Source organism: Oncorhynchus gorbuscha, linkage group LG25, assembly GCF_021184085.1.
Source record: "Oncorhynchus gorbuscha isolate QuinsamMale2020 ecotype Even-year linkage group LG25, OgorEven_v1.0, whole genome shotgun sequence".
NCBI lineage: Eukaryota > Metazoa > Chordata > Actinopteri > Salmoniformes > Salmonidae > Oncorhynchus > Oncorhynchus gorbuscha.
The window spans coordinates 31,646,142-31,667,951 of NC_060197.1; the positions used below are offsets into that span (position 1 = coordinate 31,646,142).

Below are 21,810 nucleotides of genomic sequence, written 5' to 3' on the forward strand. Positions count from 1 at the left end.
GTGCATTCTCAGTTGTGTCCCGGCTCATACATAAAGCAAACTAGAATAATATATGTACTGTTTTAATAACACACAATATTCCAACACCATTTTCAGATTTTCTGACAATTTAGGATGTTGCACACCGTGATCAGCCAAGGTTGTGCAACAGGCTAAATTGTCCGAAAATTGTGTTTTATTAAACAGTAGGCCAAAACATATTCTTGTTTTTTCCCCCGCCGGCACGAATGTTTTAAGCAGCTTTTTAAAGCAGTAAAATTATATATTTGCAGCCTGAATAGAGGATACTTAATTTAGCCGGTAGACGGGTGACACGAGTGTATTACCACCCACTATCGGCTGCCTAGGCTAACTATGAATACGACTAAAAATTGATGCAACCACATGGTTATAATCAGTGCCTCTTAGAATGAATGTAAGCCTAATATTCGACTTATTTAATCATATCCCCTTCTTTTGAACAACTTCCCTACCACCACAACACTGCAATAACTGTATTTCTTGCTGTTAGGTTAGTGCAATGGCACTTGCATACCCGGAAATAGTGTGAGGGGGAGGACCAAGGCATCAAGCGAGAGAGATCGAGATATTTTTTTTGTTAGTGTGCCAGTCTCGTCACCCCAGGGTCCTCGAGGGAAATGCTGTATGTTTACAATTATTTTATTGATGTTTGATTTTTTTACGGTGAAAGAATCTAAACTGTCGAGAAACTGTTGGGATTTTTTTTCTTCATTTTGCTGACTCAAGCGCGCACGAGAGCAAGAGCGAAGTGGAACAACTGACCTATAATAAATTCATCGATTGCAGTTATTTGGTTACTAAGTTATTCTAATCAATACGTAATAACCTGTTGTTCCAAGAAGAGAAAGGCGCGATTCACTGATACCTGATGTCATGATTTAATGTCGAGAAGAATAGAATTCAAGACAACACAAGTTATTTATTGAAAAACCAAAAAACAATGCAATATACGTTCAATATGTAAATATTATATTTGGAGTATTGCTTGTTGGGGGACAACGTCGCCAAAAGGAGCTTATCTATTTTCTCAAGCACTCTCTCCCATGTCACATTCGACATCAATAGAAATAGTTGCGGTTGTGTTATTGTTGTAATTTGTGTCAAAACCGAAGGATGACTGTCAAACTGGATTTTGAAGAGTGTCTCAAAGACTCCCCCCGATTCAGGTATGTCATGATTAACCCTTGAATAATCGTTTTAATGACTTGGGGCAACAGTTTACATAAACTACAGGCATTATTCATGCAGTCACATTGTTAGCATTGTCAAGTGAGAGCTCATTTGTAAATGCTGCATAAATGTATGTAGCCTACTTACTGCCGGCAAATTACAGATTTATTCAAGGGTAGCCTATGTAGGTCTACTGTATGTTTTTGCAGTCAATTATTTAGATAGTTTCAAAACGGTTACATGTACACACAGGGCATCCTCCCTAACAGTGAGGAAATAGAGTAGTGCTACAAATGTTTTGGCTCAAAGTTACCCGTGTAATGTCAATAGATGCTGAGCATTGGCAGTGTGTCACACCATTCTAGTTGCACCAGCACAACCAGAGGATGCACTTGTCAAATGACAAAGTGTCAGTCCTGCAGATGGTTTGGGGCCATGCCTCTTGCTTGGGGCCAGATTTGTCACTGCCATGAATGAAATGAGTCTGGGCATTAACGTGAGGGACGAGACACTATCTTTTCTCATTAATGGGGATGGCTTTGTGTGTCGGAATAAAATAGTGAATTTATACAACTTTGTTGATTGTTGTAAGCAGAGCTCTAAATGAACATTTTCATTGGTAGCACTGGTGGTCTCCACTTTAAAATGTTAGTTTAAACAAATACGATACAAATGTAACAACGGCTGCACCGGACATACAACACAAACATAACTAATGTGTTTGCGCCCAATGGCACAAATATAATTTTACCATTCGGTGCACTGGTGCTATCAAATCAACATTCCAGGTCATATGCGACCAAGATGGTTGCAAGCCGAGGTTGTAAGTCAATGTGCGAATGCCACACATCAACCTTGGAGTTCTGCTTGGCTTAATAATCTCTTTGAGAGTCAATATATATATATTTTTAATTTAACTCTAAAAGGAACACAATTTGAAGCCAAAAGGGAAGTGGATTTTGTGTTGGGTTTGAAAGTAGCTAATAAAATAGTTTTGTTGCATTGGGTGTGTTTTGCCTCCCTTTTTTTGTCTGGGAGATTAGGAGTAACTGTGGTAATAAACGTCTCTCTCTTTCTCTCTGTCTCTTTGTCTTTGCTGTATTATCATTTCTTAATTCTTGTTTGATTAACCTTGTAAGTGGTGAAAGAGCTCCTAACTCTCTCTCTTCCTCTCTCCTCCCTTCCTCCCCATCTAGCTCTCTCTCTCTCTCCTCCCTCTTTCTTGGCTCATGGTCTATCTGGGAGGCACACAGTGTTGGAAAGTTTGACTTGCTGTGGCAGTCAGTGGTGCAAGTTGCAGCGGTGAGGTCTCGTGTTTGACCAAGACCAGCGAGAGGGAGAAGGTTTTAGATGTAGTTTGAACTGAATGTGCCAGAGGTAGACCTTCAGACAGACAGACAGACAGACAGACAGACAGACAGACAGACAGACAGACAGACAGACAGACAGACAGACAGACAGACAGACAGACAGACAGACAGACAGACAGACAGACAGACAGACAGACAGACAGACAGACAGACAGACAGACACACACACACACACACACACACACACACACACACACACACACACACACACACACACACACACACACACACACACACACACACATACATACAGCTAGTGTGAAAGGGAGTAGAGGGTGATGTTAAGAGAAAACAGGCTTTGAAAGAGAAGAAAAGAGACCGAGAGACATATCAGTGAAAGAAGGATCGAAGAGAGAGGGACTTCTCAGGAAAGAGGCATTGGAAGAGGAAAAGCGAGAGGCTACTACAGTACACATACAGACATAGAGGCCGAGTACTTGGGGTATCACGTCAAACCACTGCCTCCTGTTGCTAGGTAATCATGGGGGTGGGCTGGGGTTGTGGAGTGGAACAGGAGGCGAGAGATACTGAGGTGATAAATAGGAGGCAGGAAGTGTGTTTTTTGGGGGAGGATCATTGCAGAAACTTGGTCTCGCTCTCTCTCTCAGGCACACTTACTCATGCACGTTCACACACACAGATATGCATTCCTTTTTATCACCATACAAACACAGGCGTGAAACACACACACACACACACAGAGTAATGATTACAATGTGTGTGTGTGTAATGACACAGGCTTTGTTCCAACCTCATCAATTATATTTTCCACCAAACCTTTGGCAGTCCTGTTTGTATTGGTACCCCTGTCACGCTGGGCTAGGCGATTTGAATATGAATGATACTGAGCTGACTGACCCAAGACCTGCAGCCACTGTCTCTACTTCACCGCCGGCAGACAAACAGGCACTGTCTGTTCCATTTCTCTCTCTCTCTCTCTGTCGTAACTCTGTTTCTCAGCATCTCCTTCTCTCTCTTTTTGTCTTTTTTCTCTCTCAGTATCACTCTGTCTTTAGTGGAAGGCAACGGAAACCACACTGTAAGGCTGTTGATCTGAAAGACAGACAGAGGAGAGGAGATACTGACTCATAGACAAACAGTCACAACAGCCACAATCTCCTTCCACTGGCCTTCTTACAGGCTTTAACCATGTATACTAGATCCCATGTGAAGCATCGAGTGTACTGCTTGAACTCTCATGACGTCTGATATTACAGCCCAAAAGATGTATTGGAGCCACAGACATTTTTACTGTAGATATACTAACATTGTGCCACAAGTTCAACAATCAGACCAGTATGGTATTGCTCAAGCAGGGTGTGGATGCATGGGAAAATACCTTCTGCCTGAGTGATGTGGCGATGTATATGTCTATGTTTCATCCAGGGCCGCCATCGAAGTGGTGGAAGGAGATGTCTGTGAATTGGAAACGCGATTAGAGAAGGTGAGCGACAGTGAAACACACACACACACACACTTCTTTTTCTATCCTCATGGGGACCTAAAATTGATTTCCATTCTAAATCCTTTTTTCCTTAAGCCTATTTTTTTTTAACCTTTTATTTAACCTAGAAAAGTCAGTTAAGAACATATTCTTATTTTCAATGATGGCCTAGGAACAGTGAGTTTAACTGCCTTGTTCAGGGGCAGAAGGACAGATATTTACCTTGTCAGCTCGGTGATTCGGTCTTGCAACCTTTTGGTTACTAGTCCAACACTCTAACCACTAGGCTACTTGCTGCCCCAATACCTAACCCCTGAGCTTAAAAAAGCCTTTGTCCTCATGGGGATGGTGGAAATGTCCCCACAAGGGAGACATTATCTTGTTTTACTATCCTTGTGGGGACTTTTGGGGATTTCAGGTCCCCCACAAGGATAGAAGAACAAGACACACACACCTCCCCACTTTTTGCTACTATGCTCCCGAGTATCAAAGCTCTCGATATGAACATAACACAAATTCTACAGTATAAACATGCCCAGCCATCCACACAGTAGAGTGTAGATAGTAGTTGGACTGGGTCCGTTTTCGTGAACATCCCTTTTCTCTGAATATTGACTATGAACTGAGAGAGACATGGTGGTGTTTTACCTGCGTTGTAGGGAATGAACTTTACTGCTGCTTCCCCAATCTATTGTCACCAGACGAAAATGGAACTTGATCACACTCTCCTTTCAATCAATTGATATTCCTAATTCCCTAAAGGGTTTGGTGCGCATAACATTTTCAGATGCATACTTTGGTCATCAAAGTTCAGAGTCTTGAGAGTCAAATCAAACTTTATTAGTCACATGCGCTGAATACAGCAAGTGTAGATTTTACCGGGAAATGCTTACAAGCCCTTAACCAACAGTGCAGTTCAAGAAGAAGAAAATATTTACCAAGTAGGCTAAAGTAAAAACTAATAAGAAAATGTAACACAATAACGAGGCTATATACAGGGGGCACCGGTACCGAGTCAGTGTGCGGGGGTACAGGCTAGTTGAGGTAATCTGTACATGTAGCTGGGGGCGAAGTGACCATGCATAGGTAACAAACAACCACCGAGTAGCAGCAGTGTACAAAAGGGAGGGGGGGTTGGGGGGTTCAATGTAAATTGTCCGGTGGCGATTTTATGAATTGTTCAGTCTTATGGCTTTGGGGTAGAAGCTGTCGAGGAGCCTTAGACTTGGCACTCCGGTACTGCTTGCCGTGCAGTAGCAGAAAAAACAGTCTCTGACAATTTTATGGGCTTACCTCTGACACCGCCTATTATATAGGTCCTGGATGGCGGGAAGCTTGGCCCCAGTGATGTACTGGGTTCGCACTACCCTCTGTAGCGCCTTACGCTCAGATGCCGAGCGTTTGCCATACCAGGCGGTGATGCAACCGGTCAGGATACTCTCGATGGTGCAGCTGTAGAACCTTTTGAGGATCTGGGGACCCATGCCAAATATGTTCAGTCTCAACCTATTCTGTGTCGGAACAGTGATCATATTGGTTGGTAGTGCTATGTCATCTCATTTAGCATTGTATAGTATCCATGTTGTGTTGTACCTTGACACCTGTTGTTGTGTTGTGTAGCTGGTGAAGCAGTGCCACTCCATGCTAGAGGCTGGCAGGGCCTACTGTCAGACCAGCAAGAGCTTTGTCACAGGGCTCAAAGAGCTGGGCCACCACTGTTCTGGGGACAACATGATGGGGGTGAGTCTATAGAGATTCTGGGTAATACACTCTAAGCACTGATTTGGAATCATTGTAGAAGGAACCTAACTGTACATAATATATGCCATTTAGCAGACGCTTTTATCCAAAGCGACTTACAGTCATGTGTGCATACATTCTACGTATGGGTGGTCCCGGGGATTGAACCCACTACCCTGGCGTTACAAGCGCCATGCTCTACCAACTGAGCTACAGAGGACCATGTCATATTACTCATAGTAAATTATTATGAAGGGAAGTGAAAGTTCCGTTCTATTGTTTTCAGTCATAGAAAAAAAAAGTTATACTGACTAATTCAATATTCTTTTCTCATCCAGGAGTGTTTGGAGAAATTCTCCAAGAAGCTGGCAGTGATTCTGGAAGCTCAGGGGGTGAGTTGGACTCCTCTATTGTGCATCACTAGCTTTCAACGTCAGTTACTGTAGCAACCACTATTACATGTCAGGTGTCTGAGTAGCTCTTTCTCTTTCTTTGTCTTTCTCTTTCTCTGCCTCTATCTTTCTTTCTCTTGTCTCTTTCTCTCTCTCTCTCTCTCTCTCTCCTTTCACTCTCTTTTTCTCATAGGAAGTGATTGAAAGCACACAGAAGTCGGTGAAGTTGAAGTTGCTGAGTTTTGTGAAAGAGTGAGTGAGTCTTGCACTCCTTTCTCATTCAGTCCTCTTTGCCCAAACTACTACCATACACTGCTTTCACAACGAATCCAGTCCCACCCACCTCTGGTCTGAAAGGGCCACTCCCTAGCATTCAGTTATGCCTTATCCCTCCCTCCCGCTCCCCCTTCCCTTCTCCCAGGGACGTGCGTCGGTTCAAGGATGTGCGTAAGGAGTTTGAGCGGGGTAGTGAGAGTCTGGAGGCAGCATTGGGGAGGAACGCTCAGGCCCCCCGGGGAAAACAGCACGAGGTAGAAGAGGTCAGCCACGCCCTCCTCAACGCCCGCAAGACCTTCCGCTCCGGAGCCCTCGACTACGTACTGCAGGTGAGGGCATCCAAGGTGGATGGATTGAGGGAGATGGAGGGGTGAGTGTTTGCCTGTGCATACACACTGGCATGGCTGTAGAAACATGCTTTAATTGACTCCCCCAAATGCATTTTCAGCATGTTAGTTTGACTTTGAATTGATTTTGAGTGGTTTGCTTTAAATTTCATTACAGGCCAGTATTGAAACGACCAGTTCTAGACTGGAGTATTTCTCATTCCACAGCTGGCTGGCTTTTTGAGAACATGGACACTACTCAAAGGCCTCAAACAGAATGCTAGATCTTTTACACATAACAGATGTCAGGACCAGGCCATATTTCTAACAAAATAATTAATCAAATATGCAACGGCACCTATGTTTAGGGACATGTGTTTTGCTGTGGTGAATGATAACAACATTGCCTGAGGGTTTCCCTGTATAGCAGGCTGGTCACTATTAATACCCAGAGGTTTCGTACTAGCTGCAGTCATAACCACACCCATCTTCTGTTCCCTCCTGTTCACAAACTCTCCTAGATCAATGTCATCGAGGCCAAGAAGAAGACAGACATCCTGATGGCGGTGAGTTTCGTCATGTTATCATTGGGAGTGTTGTAAAATGTTGCATGGTTAAGCTCACATGTGGGTGTCTAATCATTTGTTTACTTGAGCAGTTGTTGAGTTCTCTTTACGCTTGCATGTATTGTTTAGCATGTAGTTGGTGGTATGACAACGCTTTGCCCTGTGTTCTTCTGTCAGATGGTGTCTATGATGGATGCCCAGTCCCAGTTCTTCCAGCAAGGTCACCAGTCCCTCTCGGAGCTGGACGACTACCGTCGCACCCTGAGTGAAGAGGTAACAAGAACATGTGAAGGAATGAGAGGGAGGGCGGGAGATAAGTGTGTTGGAGGAACCAAATTCATAGACGGAGGAAGAGATCTGTTCAAGTACGTTGTTCAGATTTTGAAATTAGGGAACACAGCGAGGGAGAGTGGGGTAAAAAATAGTTTATGAGAGTGAGTGGAAGAGAAGAGGGGAATGAATTGATCTCCTCTTAGATGGACGGTGGAAAAGGTTCATTCTAATAGTCGGTTCCATTGATTAATTAGCACACGAGTCCTAGCAATGAGCTCCAGAGGGATGAGGAAGTCACAAGGTGACGTCCCTCTCATCGTGACAGGAAACTGTGTGGGCACCGTCAACAGGAAACATTTCACATGACTGAGAAAGTTTGTGCTTGCATGCGTTCGTGTGTGTGTGTGTGTGTGTGTGTGTGTGTGTGTGTGTGTGTGTGTGTGTGTGTGTGTGTGTGTGTGTGTGTGTGTGTGTGTGTGTGTGTGTGTGTGTGTGTGTGTGTGTGTGTGTGTGTGTGTGTGTGTGTGTGTGTGTGTGTGAGTGAGAGAGAGAGCACGTGCATGTATGTTTTCATCTAGTCAAACAGTAACGTTAGTGCCAAGCTGGAATAGCACTTTAGCATAACTGGAAGAGCTGCCATACAGCTCTAGACCTGAAGTCAACAGTAGACTAAAACTAACAGGAAGGTTAGTCAGAGAGAAGCTTGAAACCAGAAAGCAAGTCACCTTTCACTGGAGCATTAAGGCCACAAAGACTGTTTTAACTCTTCCTGCTGTTACAGGAAATGGCAAAAGAGTGAGAGGCAGAATGAGAGAGAGAAAGAACAAGAAAATGTCAAAAATACCTGCAGAAGTTGCTTAAAGACTGCTGGATTGACTGATATAAATATATTTTTATTTTATTATTATTATTTTTACAAAGATGACCAGTTTACAGAGGAGTATAAAGTGCAGTGATGTGTCCTATAAGGAGCATTGTTGGCAAGTCTGATGGCTGAATGGTAAAGAACATCTATTTGCTCAAGAGCACCCTTACCTGCCGATCTATAAATTATGTCTCCGTAATCTAGCATGGGTAGGATGGTCATCTGAATCAGGGTTAGTTTGGCAGCTGGGGTGTAACACAAAATTCGGGGAGGGGCCAGCTGAGTACAAGACTGTATCATCTGCATATAAATGGATGAGATAGCTTCCTACTGCCTGAGTTATGTTGTTGATGTAAATTAAGAGCGTGGGGCCTAGGATTGAGCCTTGGGGTACTCCCTTGGTGATGGGCAATGGCTGAGACAGCAGATGTTCTGACTTAATGCAATGCACTCTTTGAGAGAGGTAGTTAGCAAATCAGGCCAAAGACCCCTCAGAGACACCAATGCTCCTTAACCGGCCCACAAGAATGGAATGGTCTACCGGATCAAAAGCTTTGTCCGAGTCAATAAAAATAGCAGAACAACATTGCTTTGAATCAAGGGCAATGGTGACATCATCCATAACCTGAACAGAAACCAGATTACATACCAGAGAGAATACTATAGACATTAAGAAAGCCAATCAGTTGATTATTGACAAGTTTTTCCAACACTTTTGATAAACAGGGCAAAATAGAAATTGGCCTATAACAGTTAGGATCAGATTGATCTCCCCCTTTAAATAAAAGACACACCATGGCTGCCTTCCAAGCAATGGGAACCTCCCCAGAGAGGAGAGACAGGCTGAAAAGGTTAGAGATATGCTTAGCGATTATAGTGGCTACAATGAGAACTGAGAACTGCTCCTTAAAGTAACTCACTTTGGCCTTCCGGATAGCCTGAATGCACTTATTTCTCATTTTCCTGAACGAGAGTATGCTTTTGCAGAGCCTTTCATCAATTGAAATTCTTGAGGTGGAGTAATTCTGGCAGATCATGGTCGAACCCGGGCCTGAACCTGTATTTAATTCTCATTATCTTTATGGGGGCATGTTTGTTAATAATACCACTGAAAATATTAAAAAAGAATGTCCAAGTGTCTTCGACAGAGGGGATCAAGCTGGTTCTTTACCAATTTACAGATGCCAAGTCATGAAGGAAGGCTTGCTCTTTAAAGTTTTTCAGCAAGCGTCTATGACAAATCAGGACAGATCGTTTCACTGAGCAGCCATTACGAACACAGGCTGTAAAACAGTGATCACTAAGGTCATTACAGAAAACACCAGTCTGATACCTATCAGGATTATTTGTGAGGATAACATCAAGGAGAGTAGCCTTTTGTCGATGTTTGGAGTCATACCTTGTGGGATTGGTAATAATCTGAGAAAGATTTAGGGAGTCCTGAAACCTTTGAGAGAGATGGAGAAAGTAAAGCTACTATAGGAAGCTGCTTGAGGTTTTTCCTCGATCCTCCATGCAGAGACAGGGATTTGGGACAGGTTCAGCACTTCCTCCTTCCTGTTTCACCAAGAGGACGAAGTCTGTAGTGATGGACTCCCTGACATCTAGCTAAAAGCTGTCCAAGCCAGAAGTCCTTAATCTCCTAGGCTGATTTTCCTCAACAGTTTCTACATTAATCTCTGAAACTACAAAAAAAAACATACACTGTTCCAGTATACTGTGTACATTATTCTCTATATTTTGTTCCCTGGCCGAAATGGCCTATCATGCTGCATTGCTGTGTGTGATATAGGATAATGTGCATCATTTGAAACATATTGTATACTGTGTTTCTTTTTTCTTTAAATCAAATTTTTTGTGCCCGACTCTCTCTCTTTTTTGAATCTCATACACAGCACACTCAACTAGTGTTGAATTCCGCCAGGGAGAAGAGAGACATGGAACAGAGACACGAGGCCATTAAGAAAAAGGTGAACACTGCTGGATCCAAACTAAACACAGGCCACCAAGTTGGCTGCCGTGTTATTACACTAGAAGCAAATGTGTTTTGTAACTAAACCAAGACAGACCACAACCTGTCGTTTCCAATGGGAACAAATGAGGGCAGAACAAGCAAGTGGGTGGGCAGAGCCAAACACAAGCTAGCGCGATCCAATTGGTGCGTTCTAGCATGCATCTGCATATTTCCCTTCGGGAATGCCACCTCTGTGAAATGAGTGTGGACAATTCTCCTTTGCAATCCATCTAACAATATAATTTTGTTTTTGCAAATGGTAAGTCTACAAAATGTAGTTCATTTTGTTCAGAACATATCCTATCTGTGCTAGAAGTCACCAACCTGTGAAGATACAGCTAGTCACACCTGATGACGTCATCATTTCCTTTTCGACATAGCTCAGTAGTCTACTGGCATCACTGCATGACAATGATATTTACTATTATCCCTTCCCTTCCCTACAGTAATGTTTCTGGTTGTGTTTATGTTGTGTTGGCAGGATGTGTCCTATGATAACTCCTTAATGGATTTCTGTGCTGATGCCGCCAACGGTATTGCCATGGAGGGCTACCTGTATAAGAGAGCTAGCAATGCCTTCAAGACCTGGAGCAGGTATGTTACCCCACCACACATTCTCTCTACTGCATGTGGTTCTCTTTCTCTGCCTTTCTCTCTCTCTCTGATATTTAAAGGCTATAGCCTAGGAAGCAGAGGAGGCTGCTGAGGGGGGGACGGCTTATAGAAAGGGCTGGAATGGTGTCAACCACATAGAACCACGTTTGATACCATTCTATTGACTCTATTCAAGGCATTAATATGAGCCGGCCTCCCCTCAGCAGCCTCCACTGCTAGGAAGGTGATGGGTAGAATCATGATATATCTAATGATTGCATTATTTATTCTCATCTCCTTTTGATCTCCTGTCTCACGACGGTAGGCGCTGGTTCTCCATTCAGAAAAATCAACTGGTCTATCAGAAGAAATTCAAGGTGCATTTTCGAAGGCCACTGCTTAACTTTTCAATGCATTTTTTATAGCAATCCATGCAGAGGCAAAGTTAATGACGTTCACACACACACACCCAGCCTGACCGTGTCCTTCTTTCTCTCAGGATCAGCCCACAGTAGTGATTGAGGATCTGCGTCTTTGTACAGTGAAGGTCTGCGTTGACAACGAGAGACGATTCTGCTTCGAGGTGGTCTCTCCATCCAAGTGAGTCTACAGCTGTGTGTGTGTGTGTGTGTGTGTGTGTGTGTGTGTGTGTGTGTGTGTGTGTGTGTGTGTGTGTGTGTGTGTGTGTGTGTGTGTGTGTGTGTGTGTGTGTGTGTGTGTGTGTGTGTGTGTGTGTGTGTGTGTGTGTGTGTGTGGGGGGTATATACAGGGTAAGTAGGGGTGTGTGTTGATGTTGCTTTAGACATAGTGATTTTGTGTGTGTGTGTAGGAGCTGTTTGTTACAGGCAGACTCCGAGCGCCAGCAGCAGGGCTGGATCAGTGCTGTCCAGAACAGCATTGCTTCAGCCTTCCAGGAACGCAGAGAAGACCCACACAGTCCCGTAAGAAAACATACAAACATTATTAATTCTGAACAAATGTGTTTCAGAAGCAGGTTTGTAGGTCATTGTCTACACAAAGTTTGTTTGTGTGTGTACATCTCTCGCTCCTTCTCTCACATAGAGGGAGCATTGCAGCTCTGTGTCGGGAGGCAGCCCAGGAGGAGGAGGGCTGTGTGGGGAGCAGGAGAAGACGGGGGGCCGCGAGGCTCTGGAGGAGGTCCAGGCCATCCCGGGGAACATGCAGTGCTGCGACTGTGGAGAGCCCGGTCCAGACTGGGCCTCTATCAACCTGGGGATCACCCTCTGCATCGTCTGCTCGGGGATACACAGGTACACAGGTACACACACACACACACACACACACACACACACACACACACACACACACACACACACACACACACACACACACACACACACACACACACACACACACACACACACACACACACACACACACACACACAAGCACACACACACACACAAACTAAAATGTAACTACCTTATATCCTTCTGACAGGAGTCTGGGTGTCCATTTCTCCAAAGTACGCTCCCTCACCCTGGACTCCTGGGAACCAGAGCTGGTCCGGGTAAGAATACATCCACTACGCTACCTTTGGATGCATCTCAATAATGTAGCATTACTAGACTCATGTCAAGGGGGGTTACTGTACAGTCATGGCCAAACGTTTTGAGAATGACACAAATATTAATTTCCACAAAGTGTCTTTAGATATTTTTGTCAGATGTTACTATGGAATACTGAAGTATAATTACAAGCATTTCACAAGTGTCAAAGGCTTTTATTGACAATTGCATGAAGTTGATGCAAAGAGTCAATATTTTCAGCGTTGACCCTTCTTTTTCAAGACTGTAATCTGCCCTGGCATGCTGTCAATTAACTTCTGGGCCACATCCTGACTGATGGCATCCCATTCTTGCATAATCAATGCTTGGAGTTTGTCAGAATTTGTGTGGTTTTATTTTTTCCGGATGTAGCAAACAATAGGAAAGGGTATTCATCAGAGAAAATGACTTTACCCCAGTCCTAAACAGTTCAATCCCTGTACCTTTTCCAGAATATTAGTCTGTCCCTGATGTTTTTCCTGGAGAGAAGTGACTTCTTTGCTGCCCTTCTTGACACCAGGCCATCCTCCCAAAAGTTTTTGCCTTACTGTGCATGCAGATGCACTCACACCTGCCTGCTGCCATTCCTGAGCAAGCTCTGTACTGGTGGTTCCCCGATCCCGCAGCTGAATCAACTTTAGGAGACGGTCCTGGCGCTTGCTGTACTTTCTTGGGCACCCTGAAGCCTTCTTCTCAACAATTGAACCGCCCTCCTTTTGAAGCTTCCAGTCTGTTATTCGAACTCAATCAGCATGACAGATTGATCTCCAGCCTTGTCCTCGTCAACACTCACACCTGTGTTAACGAGAGAATCACTGACATGATGTCAGCTGGTCCTTTTGTGGCAGGGCTGAAATGCAGTGGAAATGTTTTTAGGGGATTCAGTACATTTGCATGGCAAAGAGGGACTTTGCAATTCATCTGATCACTCTTCATAACATTCTGGAGTATATGCAAATTGCCATCATACAAACTGAGGCAGCAGACTTTGAAAATGTATATTTGTGTCATTCTCAACTTTTGACCACGACTGTACATGCATTGAAACTCTATACTTTCTTTATTCAATAAAAGCACAACTGACGTGTGTGTTTATCCTCCTTGCCTTGCTGTCCTGTAGTTGATGTGTGAGTTGGGAAACACAGCCATCAACAGGATCTACGAAGGGCGAATTGATGAGATCACCATCAAGAAACCCCACCCCTCCAGTCCAAGGTATCTCACTCCCCACTCTCATTTTCATGAGTCATCACTTTTTATTAATCTCACATAGACAGTCAAGATGTAATTGCGTTGCCGTGTGATTTCATTGCAGGTTTATGAAGGATAATGGAACAGAACGTACAGATAGAAATGTATTGTGTAGACCAGACAAGATTCTGTATTGTCTATATACTGTGGAGTAGTTCTATTCTTCACATTTCTATCTGCAACTTTCAAAACATTATAAAAAGTTCTGTTGAATCCCCAGGTATAAGAATCCCCCTTTCATCTCCTTCTGGTGTCATTAACATGAAACTGCAGGGAGATGTTTTACAAGTTTTCCTTATTACACTTTAAATGCATACTGCTAAAATGTAAACTATACTTTTTCTTTGCTCAATATGCCAACATTCTATCTTTAAGTACACTACATGACCAAAAGTATGTAGACACCTGCTACTCGAACATCTCATTCCAAAATCATGGGTATTAATATAGAGTTGGTTCCCCCTTTGCTGCTTGCTTCCATTCAGCTGTTAGTGAGGACGGGCACTGACTTATGTATTATACAGTGCAGGAAAGTATTCAGACACCTTGACTTTTTCCACATTTTGTTACGTTATAGCCTTATTTTAAAATGGATAACATACATGCTTTCCTCATCAATCTACAAACAATACCCCATAATGAATGACAAAGCAAAAACAGGGTTTTTAGATTTTTCTTTGCAAATATATTACAAATAAAAACAGACCTTATTTATGTAAATATTCAGACCCTTTGCTATGAAACTCGAAATTGAGCTCAAGTGCATCCTATTTCATTGATGATCCTTGAGATGATTCGACAACTTGATTAGTGATGATTCGACAACTTGATTAGTGTTGATTTGGAAAGGCACACACTGTCTTATATTTTTATTTTATTTTTTATTATTATATATATTTTTAACCTTTATATAACTAGGCAAGTCAGTTAAGAACATATTCTTATTTACAATGACCTATCCCGGCCAAACCCTAACCCGGACAACTGTGCGCGGCCGGTTGATACAGCCTGGGATCGAACCAGGGTCGGTAGTGACCCCTCTACCACTGAGATGCAGTGCCTTAGACCATTGCGACACTCGGGATCCCTGTCTATATGAGCTTCCACAGTTGACAGTGCCTGTCAGCGCAAAAACTTAGCCATGAGGTTGAAGGAATTGTCCAGAAAGCTCAGAGACAGTATTGTCTCGAAACACCGATCTGGGTAAGGGCACCAAAAATATTCTACAGCATTGAAGGTTCCCAAGAACACAGTGATCTCCATCAATCTGAAATGGAAGAAGTTTGGAACCACCAACTCTTCCTAGAGCTGGCTGCCTGGCCAAACTGAGCAATCAGGGGAGAAGGGTCATTGTTAGGGAGGTGACCAGGAACCCAATGGTCACTCTGACAGTGTCCCTCTGTGGAGCTGGGAGAACCTTCCAGAAGGACGACAACTCTCGGCAGCAGTCCACATATCAGGCCTTTATGGTAGTGGCCAGACGGAAGCAACTCTTCAGTAAAAGGCACATGCAGCCCACTTGGAGTTTGCCAAAAGGCACCTAAAAGACTCCCAGACCATGAGAAACAAGATTCTCTGGTCTGATGAAACCAAGATTAAACTCTTTAGCCTGAATGCCAAGTGTCCCATCTGGGGGAAACCTGGCACCATCCCTACGGTGAAGCATGGTGGTGGCAGCATCATGCTGTGGGGATGTTTTTCAGCGGCACAGACTTTGAGACTAGTCAGGATTGAGGCAAAGATGAACGGAGCAAAGCACAGAGAGATCCTTGATGAAAACCTGCTCCAAAGTGATCAGGTCCTCAGACTGGGGCGAAGGTTCACCTTCCAACAGGACAAGGACCATATGCACACAGCCAAGACAATGCAGGAGTGGCTTCAGGACACGTTTCGAACATCTCTGGAGAGACATGAAATTAGCTGTGCAGCGACGCTCCCCATCCAACCTGACAGAGTTTGAGAGGATCTACAGAGAAGAATGGGAAAAACTCCCCAAATACAGGTGTGCCAAGCTTGAAGCGTCATACCCAACAATACTCGAGGCTGTAATCGGTGCCTAAAGTGCTTCTAAAAGCCTGTTTTTGCTTTGTCATTATGGGGTATTCAGTGTAGATAGTCGTCCCCACCCCCCATCTTAAATCTATTTTAGAATAAGGCAGTAACAAAATCTGGAAAAGTTAAGGGGTCTGAACACTTTCCGAAGGCACTGTATCTGACTTCCTCTTTTCCTCTCTTCTGCTGCACCCCAGACAGGAAGTGACACAGGTACATGACGATGGCTGTGGTTTGTGCCGTAACATGACAATGACTGTGGTTTGTGTCGTAACTAAACTGTCCCCCAGAAATGTGCTGTGCAACTGCATGGCTTTGTGTATGTGTTCTGAATGTAAAGTAGAATGCAGTCAACCATGTTGTAATACAGTACAGGGAGGGCTGGCTTGTCAAATTGAATTGAACTGAATTGCTGTGTTATAATATGATGGTTTGTTGATGTGCATTACTGTATATGAAATTCATTTGATTTGATATATTGTTTTACTCAAATTGCATTAATGATCTGACACTCTCTTGCCTTCTTTTTTTATATCTATCCATCTCTCTCGTTCTCCATCTTTCTCTCTCTCTCTATTGCTCTTTCAGGGGTGATAAGGAGTCGTGGATTCGTTCTAAGTACGTGGAGAAGAAGTTCATCCAGAAGCTCCCGGAGACGGGACGTAAAGCTCCCCTGCGGCGCTCCAGCGCACGGAGGAACAGGGCTAACACCCAGGAGAGGCCAGCTGGGTCACGACCCCCACTCAAACCCAAACCCACCCGGGCCACCCTGCCACGACTCGCAGGTACTGGACAGGACATACACGCTCATCTGATTCGCACTATAGGGCCAAACCGAGCAGACCTGTACCAGGCTGGCCTTGTTAAGCATTACATTACAACTGATTAGGTATTCAAATCAATAGCATGTCTGCTTCCTATAAAAGAGATGTTGTTCTTTTCGCTGTCTGCTGATGGACTGGTAGGTGTTGAAGTGATATAAGTCCTGATCCAGTACAAATGTGGTGCTGTGGGTTATTTGTCCAAGGGATAGATAAGAGGATAGATACCAACGACAGAAATTCCACAACTTATCAAGTTAGGAAGGAATTTATGTCAAATATTCACAAAATGTTGAGCCTCGCTGCACCTAAACTCACACACACACACACACATACACACATCATCCATAAACCTGGTGACACAGTAAAAAGCGGTAAGCTTGGTACATTGTTGTAGTGTGTGTATTGTTATAGTCAGCAGGATAAACCTGTCATCTTGTGGCCTGTTGCTATACTGAAGGAATATCATGTGACGCTCTCTCTCCCCTCAGGGCTCAATCAGAGTGACCTTGTCCAAGAGAACAATACGGGCATTCACAAAGGTGACACAAACACACACACACACAGCCCACCCCCACACACACACACACACACACACGCACTAAACCCCCTGTCATCCCTCCACAGATGATGAAGATGACGAAGAGGAGGACCTGTCTGGTCTTCATCCCGGGGCGTTGTTATATCGGTCTGCAGCGCTGCAGCATTTCCCTGTCATGGCCGACGCCCTGGCCCACGGAGCTGATGTCAACTGGGTCAACACAGCCGAGGAGTCCAGCACCCCACTCCTACAGGCCGTCACCGCGGTGAGGAGAGCGAGAGAGAGTGTTTATAAGAGAGCAAGCAGGTTTGTGTGAATGTATTGGTTTTTGCGTATATGCTCACCTGCCCTCTGACCCGTCTCTCCAGAACTCCTTGGCAGCGTGTGAGTTCCTGCTACAGAACGGTGCCAATGTCAACACAGCAGACAGCAACAGGAGAGGACCTCTACACCACGCCACTATACTGGGACACACTGGGTAGGATGGACACACACATGCGCACACATACGCATGCACACACACACGCACTAACCTGGTCCCCATCTCCCAGGCTTGTGTGTCTGTTCCTGAAGCGAGGGGCGGACTACAACGCCAGAGACAACAACCAGAAAGACCCCATTACTATCGCCGTGGAGACAGCCAACGCTGACATTGTCACCCTGTGAGTATAAACTTCAGTTGATTTGTTGACACTTGAAGGGTTGATTGATTTTCTCACGACTCTGCTTTCTCCTGACAGGCTGCGAATTGCCAAGATGAACAAGGAGATGCGGGAGATGGATGGAGCCTTTGGCCAATCAGGTCACTCGGGGGGACAGGGTGTGGGCGGGACAGGGAGTGGGATGGGCCAAACCAGGAAGGGACTTCAGGCCTTGAAGAACCAACTGAGTGGATGGGCACTAGGGGGGCAGAATGAGTAGAGAGAGGTGGACTGGCATCGTAATTGAGGAGAGAACAGATAGGGAGGAGGGGTACCTCCGAGGTGCATAGGCTACTCGTCTAACAGTTCTCAGTAAGTTGTGAGGTAACATTAAAATAGATTAGATTTTTTTAAACATTAAAGTCAAGCATGATGTTCAAGTTATGTTTTGATTGCTTTCTGGAATCATTGCTGGACCCTTCCTAGAGTGCTGTCAGAAGGAATCTGGACAAATAATAGGTTAGGGGGAACATTCTTGTAACTTATATGGGGAACGTTCCTGGAACTGAGAGTTGTTAACTGGATTACTGGGTAGGGACCATTTGCTGTATCTCCAAAAAGGGAGTAGAGTGAATGCAGTTTGAGTAGAGGGATAACTCTAATACAGGGTAAATGTATGGACAAGAGGCTGCTATACTGTAGTATTTCTGTATGTTGAAAGAGGCAACCATTTTGGGAATATAATACTAAAGGGAAAAACTGGGAAAAGGAGAGAACATTCCTTAGAAGAGGAAGGAGGGACGTTTAAAGGGAGTGTTTATGTATGCACACCACGAGACAGTCCACGTTGCACTTTGATGTAGAATGAATGAATGCCGTTAGTCATCCTGCACTTTACAGCCCATATAAGCTCAATGTAGATCAGTGTATGATAGCACTGGGCATTGGCCATGTTTAACATGTATTTATACACCTATATATAAGTGTAGAGTTCTATATGGACTTATGTGTGAATGTATTGTATGATAGCACAGGATGCTGCTTGAAAAAGAATGAATCTGATTGTTAGTGTTGTCTCATCGTGTACATTTTATGCACCTTGCATAAGTCCAACAACCAATGGTATTTTCACTTGAGGGTTTTTCCATTATACAACTGTATGTTCCCCCAGGCTTGCTTTAACCTTTTCAAACGGGCTCTGTGGCCACACCTAAGGGTTTACTAATTGTGTTTGACCGGTTTCAAATGCACACTGCCACCGTTTAAGCGTGACTTTTGTTTGAGAATTAGAACTTGGTGCTGAGAACATGAAGATGTATAGAAAGTAATGAGCCACTCTTGTCCATTGTAGTTCGGTGTTTTCCAAACAGTGGCTCAGGGCTCACTGGTGGGTTATTGTTGTGGCCAGTCTTAGGCTGCTGGTCAAGCCTGGGTCGTGGCTGTTATAATCATGTTTGTGTCTATCTGGACAATGAACAATGCACCATGATTAAACATTTGGGAACCACTGGTCTGAGCCCATCAGCTAGCCAGTAGGCCTAGCTGATGCAACCAATTTGGGCTGGAACAGTGGACTCTCAATGGGTAGAGCTGTAATATTTTTTGCGGTGTTGTATGCGAAAGAGGGTGGACCATCCAATCCTCCATAGCCAAACTGTCTGCCAAGTCTGTTCCAAGTTATTTACTCCAGTACTGTCACAATAACACCCTATTTCAAATCCTGGTTTGAAGTATCCTAACTCAAATCATTTGTCTGGCTCTGGAGGACTGAGGTTGTGAGGCTCATGTAATGTCTATACTCGGAAATGCTTCATTTGTCTTGTCAGTCTCTGATGTGCAGTGCTTTCTCGTTGTTGTTTTGTGAGCCTTTGTGTTTGTCCAATGAGGCGACTGCCTGCTCTGCGCTGCTTGCACAGTGTGTCCCTTGATGCCACCTCCTTACAGCGCTACAGGTAAACAGTGTGTGCGCGTGCGTCCGCGTGTATGCATGCGTGTTTTATAGGAGTAGCCTAATGTCTGCAAATTGTAAATGTCTAAATCCTCTTTTCCTGAATTGTCATCTTATGTCTTGTTTTTCTAAGGTGATGAAACGTACCAGGACATCTTCAGGGACTTCTCTCACATGGCATCTAACAACCCGGAGAAACTCAAACGCCGCAGCACAGACTTTAAAACTTGAGCTTACTCAACAGCTGTTTCTTTTGTATGCTGTTGTTATGCTGTTTTCCTTTCTTTTTTGTTGTTGTCACACACACACACGCCGACACAGACAAAACACACACACACACACACATTTGCTGGCCACCTGCTCTGCGTTAGGTCATTGCTCAGCTGGTGATTACTTTAGTAGCGGCTCCGGTCCAACAGTAATGTCTTTGTGTTTGGCTGCCAGAGGAGAACACTCCGGCTTAGTGGCTACATGAGACACTCGTTGAAGGAGATAGAAGATGTACAGCCTAATAATGACGGCTGATCCAGTTATAACCTCCCATCGAATGACTTATTTCCTCATTTCATTTGGCTAACCGTAGTCTAGCGGAGCCACCCGACACAATTCTCGTCTCGTTGACTCGACTGCAAGGCTCGGTTTCCCACAACTACCGTTGAACAAAAAAAAATGCAACTTTAACAGCTGTGTTGCTTTCTGTCGATCCTCCTCAATGTGCTGTTGTGACAGCACGAAAAGGAGAGATATGTTTGAAGCAAAGGGTAAAACTGTTGTAGTTGTATGTGCTCTTGTACTTGTCTTCATAATTTTGGATGTGATGTTGTTTCTTTGTATATCATGTTGTTTTTTTGTTTTTTTTGGGGGGGGGGGGTTCTATTGACTGCGTGAGGTACAAGAGATGTGTTTCTTGCGGAAAATTAAAATCCCCGAGTTAATTTCCGTTTCTGTGTAAAGTCATTCAGTGGACTTAGATATGCTGGGTGTGTTTAAACGGTAAGTCGAGCGAAGTCGACTGTAGACGAAAATAGCGAGTGAAGTGGGGGGGAGGTGTATCTGCGACAGCCAAAAGCAAGGCTCAGATCAACATGGCAATGTCAACAAAGCTGCTAAATAAAATGTTTTCTTTATAAATGTCTAAAAAAAAAACGTTTCTATACCCCCATATCACACACTCACAAACTGAAAACGTAACATATGTACAATTAATTGGTTAATAGAGAAAGGTCTCAAATATTCCTTTCATTTGTGTCCCCTGCAGCTTGACAATTGACGCAGTTGGTTCCTGTTTAAGTCACGTCTTCGGCCATGTTTGCATGGGTATAAGTACAAATGTGATTTAATTTGTTTATTTTTTCAAGCCTAAGTGGACAACTACATTTTCTGTTAACTATGTTTTGTGTACCAGTCCTAAAATGTCTTGGACTGGTACAATAATGGATATAATTGCCTGTACATTGTGTTGTGGTAAATGGGGTTAATTTTACCCAGGACCACCTATAGTTTCCAAATCCACAGAGTTTACAACCAGAGGAGCATCGCTGCTTGTTCTGCAGCCCTTAAAGAGTGGCCAATCGGCTTAAATGTAGTACGTTTTTCAAAAGGGGCATACATATTGCACCTTACACAACTGCCTGTACATTGTGTTGCAGTAAAAGGGGAGTCGATTCTGCAATATTCATTTTAGACAGATGGGTTATATTTACACAAATACATGTGCCACAATGGTACACTGGCAGTTTACAGTAAAACTGAATTGTAGTTGAGCTTCCATAAGATATAAGAACATTTAATTGAATTTGGTACAATTTTCACAAGTATGTGGTACATTTTCACAACTAAGCACAGAAATGTAAACAGATTATCAAAATGGCACCTGTTTCAAAACTAAGCACATTTTTAATTGACTAAATTACAACAAACAAATTCAAAAAGGTACT

The 21,810-nt window shown here is 43.8% G+C and overlaps 1 protein-coding gene across 2 annotated transcripts; it reads left to right on the forward strand.

Annotated features, from left to right (window-relative positions):
* Window positions 1–562: 562 nt before the first annotated feature.
* On the forward strand, window positions 563–20,962 carry LOC124013992 (arf-GAP with coiled-coil, ANK repeat and PH domain-containing protein 1-like). Of its 2 annotated transcripts, none has more exons than XM_046328618.1 (23): window positions 563–1,187; window positions 3,948–4,005; window positions 5,626–5,745; window positions 6,084–6,137; window positions 6,331–6,389; window positions 6,559–6,742; window positions 7,261–7,305; window positions 7,483–7,578; window positions 10,339–10,413; window positions 10,939–11,051; window positions 11,377–11,428; window positions 11,551–11,651; window positions 11,881–11,992; window positions 12,114–12,322; window positions 12,513–12,582; window positions 13,740–13,834; window positions 16,511–16,707; window positions 17,235–17,285; window positions 17,371–17,549; window positions 17,653–17,762; window positions 17,836–17,946; window positions 18,025–18,086; window positions 20,007–20,961. In XM_046328618.1, exons 1-23 carry the CDS (start codon window positions 1,135–1,137, stop codon window positions 20,102–20,104), a joined length of 2,304 nt encoding a protein of 767 aa, XP_046184574.1. In that variant the 5' UTR covers window positions 563–1,134; the 3' UTR covers window positions 20,105–20,961. The 2 variants fall into 2 exon arrangements, with proteins under 2 accessions (XP_046184574.1, XP_046184575.1); XM_046328619.1 differs by lacking the exon at window positions 563–1,187 and adding an exon at window positions 2,437–2,568 and having other exon boundaries at window positions 20,007–20,962.
* The last annotated feature ends 848 nt before the right edge of the window (window positions 20,963–21,810 follow it).